The sequence below is a fragment of the Musca vetustissima genome, unplaced genomic scaffold (genome assembly GCF_032173495.1).
Source record: "Musca vetustissima isolate MV318-11 ecotype Yass unplaced genomic scaffold, APGP_CSIRO_Mvet_v1 utg5479, whole genome shotgun sequence".
NCBI lineage: Eukaryota > Metazoa > Arthropoda > Insecta > Diptera > Muscidae > Musca > Musca vetustissima.
Window position 1 is genome coordinate 150,553 of NW_026880541.1, and position 9,846 is coordinate 160,398.

The following is a 9,846-nucleotide window of genomic DNA, read 5'->3' on the forward strand; positions in this document are numbered from 1 at the left end:
TGTTGTTGTTGTTGCTATTTTGTCAGAAGTTGTGAGCATGAGCGTGTGTGAATGTTTTTATTATTATTGGTTTTTAATTTGCAAAAATTATTTTAAAATTAAATTATTGTTTTTTAATTAAAATATCAGTCTTGTGAGAGAGGGCATTTGGTGTTCGGAAAGAGCGAGAGAGAGAGCATTCTCACTTGTGGCTTTAATCAGAAGAAATATTTCTTGCCAAGAAATTTCCTTCTTGGTTAGGTTTTAGGGGCTTTAGCAATTAGGGAGAGTGAGAGAGAGCAAAAAAGGGACACACAATATTTTTTTTATTAATTAACAGCATTATTGGAAAATTGTTGTTGTTCCTTGGTATCTTTACAGCTAATTGGTCATTAAAAAAACGGGGATTAGAGAGCTTTTGTTTTGGAGCTTAAAAACTAGGACACAGCGTGTGGTAGACAGACAGTTAATTTAAATTAATTATTACAAAATAGAGAGGAATTTGTGTTTGTGTGTGTGTGAGAGAGAGAAAAAGACAGGAATTGTTGTTGTTGTTTGGTGGTTGTAAGTTTTGTGTTTGTTGCTTTACCTTTTTGACATCCATAACGTGAATCGGCAATAAATCCACTGGGACAGAATTTACATATCGGCTTGTGATCCTCCACAATACACGGTGAGTTGGGAGCACATTGTGCAAAATCGCAAGGATTGACACACTGATAATTGCGACAGGCCAAACCTTCGGGACAGCCGGCATCACGTAAACATATCGAGATCGAAGGTTGGCAATCCTTCATGCAAATACACACGGGTTTGTGGTCCTGAACTTCGCAGGATTTATTCTCGGCACAAATGGGTGCCCGGCCCACGGGGACAATGCAAGGATTACGGCATTTACCCTCATTGCAAGCCATATTTGAGGCACAATCATCATCACGATAACATTCACGTTTCTCCGGTGCACAGGTCAGTTCACCGTATTCATTGACAATGAACCCAGTCTTACAGACACACACCGGATGATGGCGTCTCGTTTCACATTTCTTATGGCCGCGGCAAACAAATTGAGGATTCTGGCAAGGATCGGTACATTGGCCATATGCACCACACTGTAAGCTATCCGGACAATCGGAATCTTGGGCGCACAAAATTTGTTCCTGGGGATCTCGCGATTGGCTTTGGTCTTCATCGGCACATTTGGGATCGGGTTTACATTCAACTTCGGGACGGCCAATGAAACAGCTGGGACATGAACAGCGTGGTCGATGCAATACGGTTTTGCACAATGCGTTGGCTCCACAGGCACCGCGTAAGGTGCAAGGATCAATGCAGTGGCCTTGTTGGCAGGATTTTTCACTGGGGCAATCCGTGTCGGCAGAACATTTTTCGGTGTCTATAACGTACATATTGGTTGTTGATTGATTGGGTTGCGTTATGAGGGCATGGTGTAGAATATAAAATATTTTTATAAAGTTTGTTTGGTTTTTGGTTTTGGGGTTTTTTACGAGGTTTGTTGGATTGTTGGGACGGGGGAAGAGAAAGACAGTGATCATGAGAGAGAGAAAGAAAAAGAATTACATGGGAAAACAAATAATTTGAAAGAAATATTCAAATAAAAATATTTTCTTTTTCAAAATATTCTAAAGGTCTGGGGAGAAAAAAATCAATTTCTCTAAAGTGTGTAAGGGGAAAAGTGGGTGTGTGGGTGTGGGGGGTGGTGGTAAACGGGATTGTGGTATTGGTGGAATGGGTATTGTAAAAAGTGTGACATAAACTTATATTTAAACCTGCAAAATTATGCTTATAAAAATCCTAACTGGTTTGTTTGTTTTTTTTCTAAACCTAAAATTTATGGCAAGTGTTGTGTGTGTGTGTTTTTGTTTTATAAGAAAGTAGGGGTTTGGGGGTGGTATTTTTGTAAAGTGTTAGATTGGTTCTAGTTGTGGCATTTTTTCATTATTGGGAATCTTTAGTGTTCGTTGTGGGACGGGGGGAAAAGTTTGGTGCATTGGTTTTTTAATATTAAATAATAAGAAGAAAAATAATTTTGAGTTTGTTACAACAATTAATTATAAAAAAAATTAAATTAATATAAAAAATATAAACAAAATTATTATTTTTTCTAAATTTTCTCAACAAAATTATATTTCAATTCAGAGAACTGTGAAGGGGAGACATCTCACATGTTTTTGTTTAAACAAATAGTTTGGTTTTTTTGGTATTTATAAAAAAAATATTTATATATATGCTTAGCAAACCATTAGTTTTGAACGTTGTTTTATTTTGTACAGTGTTGTTTTTGTTGTTTTTCTTTCAAGCCGATTATTTAATTTTTAGAAATATGTATATATATATAGAAAAAACGATTTTGGTTATAGAACAAGCTGATGATATTTTTTTAGTATAACAAAATTTTGAAAAATAAAATATTTTTTTTTTTAAATTACACGACATCCAACACATGCGCTCTGCCCTGATGCAAGAAGGACACGTTATTGGAGAATTATTTGCTTTTCGAATATTGGTTTTCTATTGTTTCGAATTTGAAATTAGGTACGTTTTTTTCGATTTTTTTAAAGAAGAAAAAAATTAGGAAAATTATTTTTTGTAAGAATAAAAGTTTTGGTAGAGGTTGGTCTAAGTAGGGAGGTTAGTAGCAGAATGAAAAGAAAAGAGAAGGGAGTATGAAAAAAATCAATTTTTTATACAAAACTAAAAAAAAAACAAAATTTAGAAAAAAACTGGTATATTAACATATTTACAATTAGTTTGGAGGGTTAGATGTTTTTTCTTGTGGCCGGGGGTTAGTGGAAAAAATTCATTTTTTTTGTTTTATAGGAAAAAATTGGATTATATACAAATTTCATATATATAGTATTTACAACTTATGTCTATTATGTTTTGTACCGAGAATATAAACCGATTTTTCTATGTATTTTTTGTTTGTTGGCAAAAATGTGTGTTAGTTCTAAAAATTTAGTTACATAAGATTGTGATGAGAATTCTTGTTTTGTTTTGTACATGGAAAAAAATATTTTCTTTTTTTTAAATGAAGAAACAAAAAATAAATATATTTTTATTTTATTTTTGAAACAATAAAAAATATATTGTTCCAATGTGATAACCTGGCCTTAAATATTGTTGAGAAATTTAAGCCAATTTTAGTTATTACAAGAAATTATAAACCTAATTTTTCAATACATGATTAATGAATATTTAAAAATGGCGTGCTGTTATAAAATGCTTTGGTAAAATTTTTTTATTTAAAAACGGCGATTAGAAAAAAATAATGACATGTGTGGTTGTGGTTTGTTTTTAATCTGTATGTGTGTTTTTGCTTTATATTATGGTAGGCAGAACTATGTGTGAGAATTGTCCCGTCCACAGTTCCCAATCTGAGACTTGTTGTTGTTGTTATTTGTTGTAAAAGGGAGATTTTTGTATCTTATATTAAAGAAATATTTATTTTGTATAAATTATTAAAAAAAAAAACGAACATATTTAGCTCAAAATTATAGTTCTTAATACATTACCAAAACAAAAAGGACAGGAGAAAGGATGGGTAGTAGGTTGGATTGGGTAGGGGAATTATAAAGGATACTAATCGAGGATAGTTTTGGGAAAACGTAGGGTAGCATAATTCATATTCATATTAGTTAATACTCTTTATTGCTTTACACTTGTGTTTGCTTTTGTGTGACCCTGTAGTTTTTCAATTTTATTTCTTTACATATCGCTATCGCGGCATATTCGTTTATCACTTTAGTTAGGTCACAGTTTGTTTGACGTTTTATTTTCTTAAATCTTATATTGTGTGAATGTGTTTTATTTGATCTGTGCATAGATCCTAGTTGACGGCATGTTAAAGGTGTATGGTTCGCAATTTGTATTTTCGAATGTGCTGGTTAGATTTTTAAGAATATCTGTTAAAGAACTGATTAGTTAATAAACTAGTGTGTTCGAACAAAACTGATACCAAATTTATTGCTATTATTTCTAAAATATTTTTCTGGATCAGATCAAAAACTTAAGGAGGAAAGAAGGATATTTGCATACGACAGAATTGGCGCCCAACATTGTACGATATAATAAATGCTTTATTGCACTGATTATAAGATCTGATCTGATTAAAAAATTATGTTTTGTAAAATTCAAAGACTTTACTGACCCAATAAAAAAGATGGCGCCCAATGTGCGGTCGTGTCTTAACATTGATATTCTGTAAGGATTTCTGGATTTCAGCATTTATATTGAATTTGGTTTTTTTGAAAACAATTTACAAATTATAATAAAACTTTATTATGTCATTCAAAGAAAAATTTACATTTTTAAAATAGTTGTTCGATCTTTTTATAGAGATTCTACAGGACAACTGTAAATTGTATTAAAAAAAAAAAAAAAAAAAAATCGAAATTCCGGATAGTTGTTGCAAATTTTGGTATCCAAACGAGAGGAGTTGAATTTTGCTGAGATTCAAGGCCTGGGCTAGTACGAAAAAATCGCCGTATGAACGTTTTATTTGTATAAATTAGTTTATTTTGCAATTGGCGTCCAAAGAGGGGCTATTTCCATAATTAAATGAGGTTTTGTATTCCTCAATTCAATATGCAAAGCAGATTTTAAGTTTGAAAAGAAAAGTTTTCACTGTCTAAGGAAATATAACAAAATTGTTGTTACAGAAAACGATTCGGAGAGAAAACATGAAAATGGCGCCCAACAGTAAGAATACTGGGAGTTGTTTTGAAAATAATGCTTTTAAACAACACTCCATTACATCCCAGCTGAACTGAATATTATAGTGGCGACCCTGGAAGAATCACGTAAGGTTACAAATTTAGCCGACTGGAATCGGAATATTTATATGTAACGTAGGGGCCCATAATGGTTTTTGCTTCTTCTGAGCCATACGATGTTTCTGGAGAGATATCTGTACGGATATACGACACTGGACCTAACACACGAGATGGAACTTATAAATGGAAAATCCAATGGAAAATCCAATTTCCCACAAGTTTTTGGTTAAATTAATAATTTGTAGCGTCATAATGTTATGCTGTTTTTATGATACATCATTATGTTGGGCGCCATCTAATGTCACTGCAAAACTTTTTCAAAACCTTCAGTTCACTATTTAAAATTTAAATTTGAAAGTAACATGAATTGGTGGAAAAGTAACCTGAATTGAAGGTGATTTGGTCCTGTTTTGTCTGACGTTGGGCGCCATTTTAAATAATGTACGTAATACATTGATCTAAAACTTTTTAGAAATGATTCCTATTAAAAATGGTCTCTTGAAACTAATGATGGAACCTTGAAAAAAATTGTGGAAAAGTAACCTGTAGGCCTATTCTGTAACTTTTTTAAGAGTTACAAACTCTTTGTTATTAAATATTTTCATTAAAACGTGGACTTTGAAATGTTTGTGTTATTATTGGGACTGTTCACTAATAATTAAAAAAAACTATAATTATTTATATTTTTTTTAATAAATAATGTTTAAAATTATTATTATGAAATTATATGGCAAATAAAAATTGCTACTAAAATTTTATCAAAAAGCTTTTATGATTTTGCCAAAAAAGCTGTTATCTAAAAAGCTATATTATTTATTTATGTCGATTGAGGAAAAAATGAGGTTATGTTTCATTGCTGGTTGGTATTTAAAGGAGAAGTTTTTTTTGGTTTAATGTTAGAAGACAAGCTTTTGTTGAGGTTAAATTGCCAAACGAAAGCTTTTGATTGATATTGTTTATTTGTTTTGCTATTATTAATTTATAGGATGAGTTAGGGTTTTATAATTATTATTATTTTTATTGGTAACGATTGTATTCGATTTGTATTAAAAATTGTTTGGTGGATTTGTTTTAATTTTTTTTTGTTGAGGGGGATCAGGGTGTAAAAAAATAATGTCAAGGTGTTGGTGATAAATAAAAAAAATGATTATTAGCTATAAAAATAAATAATTTTATAAAACAATAATATTATAAAAAAACTTAACATTAATAAAAAACAAAATGATTAAATAAGGCACAGATTGGGAGACCGCGATAGCGACAGCGACATTCCACGAATGAGATTTTCTTTTTTTCTTATAAAATTTCCTTGCTAGTCAATGGAATTATGTAAAGTTCTCTGTTTTAATAAAAAATTACTAATATATAAAAATAGTAATAAGGGAAGGTGCAAAAAAATAATTTTATAAAATTGCGTGAGTGTATTTTCTTTTTAACAAAACTCAAAATAATCAATTTTGAATCCGTGTGTGTTTTTGGTATATTTTGTGTGTGTGTATTTTTCATTTTTAATTATTTAAAAAAATTGTACACTAATTGAATTTGTGTGTTTTTGTATACCACATGTGTATAAATTGTTTCTCTTTTTTATCGGGTTAATCTTTTGTTTTTAATTTTATAAGACAAAATATAAAATTTAGTATTTACACACACTACGGCTGGGTTGGTTTTGTTTTGAACTCATTATGGCAAATTAATGAAAACAAAATATTTGAGGTTAAGCAAAAAAATAATAAAAAAAAACAAAATATTGAAAACTATTAAAATCCCTCCTAAGATTATAAAAACATGTTTAATTATTTTTTAATATTTTTTTGGATTATCTAATTTGTCTTTGTTAAACTAATTCCATTTTTTTTGCGGATATTTGGTTTTTATAAACACGCAAAATACCCAACGTATGTTACTCACACAATTAATTGGATTATCAAACAAAATTAATATCCCGAATTCAAAAAAATATTATTAATCAATTTAAAAACAACAACGAAAACCCTACAACTTTGTTTTAATTAAAAAAATATATAAATACTTTGTTGTTTTTATTTGCTTGTTGGCAAATAAACCTAATTACTATAAAATATTGAAGCTCTAAGGATAATAAACTTATTGTGGTAGGGTACTTACCTTGTTTGCAAACATAATCATAACCTTCGCGTACACATTCACCGATCGCACAACCTTCAGTTAGGCAATTTCGGGGTGGTTGAGTTAGATAACCTGGAAAAGGAAAGATAGAATTTTGTATATTTTTTTTGGATCAGAAAAAGTATGGCAAAACTTTCTCCCTCATTACATTTTTCTTATATTGTTAGAAAGTCATTTCACTAAGTGGCGCCCAACGTAGAAACGTACATATTTCCCTATAATTAAATCATTTAACATTTTGTCACACTAAAAATCCAAGCTATGTATTTAGGATATACGCTTTTCATTTAGTGGCGCCCAAGTTGAGATTTTTTGAAGTAAAATCGAATAATAAGCGTCATAGGGAACACTGTTGGGGAAAACTTGGGGACCTTTTTTGATTTAAACTCGTCATGAAAACAGCATTTTTTAGAATTAAAATTAAATGGCGCCCAACATTAGGATATAAACATAATCTTCCATTTTCTTACAGACTATGTTCTTTATATCAGGAAGTATTATTAAGAACTAGTACTTTTGAAATAATCTTTAAATGGCGCCCAACATTATCACAGCTTATTTTTTATATACATAAATAATTGCTACTTCGGCCTCAGATCCTGATCATCCCATGTTTTATTATTTTTACATATATCGAAAGTCTAATATAATGTTTTTTCTCTACTTACATTGAACATATGGATCTCCATTAGGGTATTCCTCGGGACAATAACATTGAGCCTCGTCATGTGGCAATACCCGGCAGGCAGCATTCAAACCACACACTTGGTGATGGCATACATCAACAATATTTCCATCACAGATACAACCCTTTTTGGCATCTCCAACACAACCTTCCATGCAGGAGCATTCATAGCCACCGGGCACTTCGTTACAACGTGCATTTTCACCACAGGGATTATTGTCACAGCCACCTTCCAAAGGTTGACATTCGGTGGCAGCATCACCAAAGAAATCTGGTGGACAAGAACATTGGGGTCTACGATCGACCACACGACATTGGGCATTGACACCGCAGGCTCCGAATTCCAAGCAGGGATTGCGACATTTACCCTTGTCACAACGCTTGTTCGCTTCACAATCTTCATCATGTTGGCATTCGAATTGGATACATTCCTTATTCGGTTCACCTTCATAGCCATCAGGACAATAGCAAAGCATACGATGTTCTGATACGGTACATAAGGCGTTGCGGCCACAGGATTTCTTATTGGCACATGGGTCACTACATTGTCCCTTGATGCAAGTTTGATCGGTGGCACAATCATTGTTGGTTTTACATCCAGCCACGCAGGCTCCACGTTCACATAACTGGCCAACTGGACAGGATCTGTTGGCTCCGCATTTGGAACGGCATTTGCCACGCATACACATTTGACCACAAGCACAATCGGTGTTTCTGGTACAGGATTCGGCACAGTAGGTATTGCTTTCATCGCATTGACACGAGGGGTTACATCTTTGTGGTGGCATTTGACAACCGGTAAGACCATCTCCCAGGAAGCCATTGGGGCAACTGCATTGGACACCGTGATTGACAACCAAGCAATTGGCACATTGACCACATTGTCCGGGCGTATCGCAAGGATTCTTACATTGTTTGTTGACGCAAGCCTGATCTTGGGCACAGGTCAAATCATTGCGACAACCAATTTGACAAATACGATTTTCACAAATTTGTCCTTGGGCACAAGCTGAATCGGTGTTGCAGACAGTGCGGCAAGAGCCACGCATACATTTCTCATCGGCCAGACAGTTTTGGTCATTACGGCAACGGCTTTGACAGCTACCTCCATAGCATAGTTGATTCGATTGACAATCAGCATTGGTCTGGCATACAGTGATTGGTGGTTTACAGGAAACCTCAGGGTTGCCCACCAAACCATCAGGACAAGAGCATACCTTTTGATGATTGAAGACATTACATTGAGAATTGGTGCCACAGGCACGGGCATCCGCACATGGATCGACACATTGTTGATTGATGCAGGACAAATTATCGGGACAACCTTGATCCGAACGACAACCAGCGACACAGGATAATCCCAGGCACACTTCGCTATTGCGGCAATCATCGTCACGACGACACAAGGGCTTGCAGACGCCATTCTGGCAACGTTCATTGGACAGACAACCCAAATCATCGGCACACAAGGGACGACATACAGCTTCGAAACAGGCCAAACCATTGAAACAATCACGATTCTCTGAACACTCCTGGGGTGGAGCGCGAACACATCCAACTTGGGCAGTGGGGCTGGGCACCATGCCATCGAGACAGGTGCAGGTGGCACGATGGTTGGACACCGAACAGGCAGCATTGGGACCACATGGATTTTCCGAACATGGATGAATACATTTATCGTTGCGGCAGGATTCAGAAGCACTGCAATCGTCATCTGTGTGGCAGCCAAAGACACATTTGTTGTGCAAGCACACATGACCCAAGAAGCAGTCATTGTCAACACGGCAGGTAACTGAAAATTCAAAATAAGGAAACAAATGCAATCATGTTCTGTCTCTATACAGGGAGTCCTATCCCAGTCTCCTCCGTTATGCAATACTTACGCATACATATGCCCCGCAAACATTTCTCATTCAAGGCACAATCTTGATCATTGCCACATTCTGGGAAGCACATACCATCGCGACAATTATAACCCTGACCACATTCCAAATCGGTACTGCATGCAATTGGTATGCGTACACATTCCACTTCAGCATTTCCGGTGAAACCAGCAGGACATGAGCATTGTTTATAGTGATTATCGATGGAACATAATGCATTCATACCACATGCCTGAGGTTGGCTACATGGATTAACGCATTGACCGCCTTGACAAAGTTCATTGCCGGTACATTCGGTATCCAAGACACAAGCAGCTGTGCAGGTGGTGAGGAAGGAAGGAAGTAAAACAAAATTATT

General features: G+C 34.3%; 1 protein-coding gene across 1 annotated transcript in view; it reads right to left on the bottom strand.

Annotated features, from left to right (window-relative positions):
- LOC133326219 (uncharacterized) overlaps positions 1 to 9,846 on the bottom strand; it is a 181,185-nt gene that overhangs the window by 74,095 nt on the left and 97,244 nt on the right. Inside the window, 3 exon segments of the mRNA XM_061534900.1 lie at positions 6,900 to 6,992; positions 7,589 to 9,397; positions 9,489 to 9,803. Coding sequence (XP_061390884.1) covers positions 6,900 to 6,992; positions 7,589 to 9,397; positions 9,489 to 9,803 — 2,217 coding nt within the window.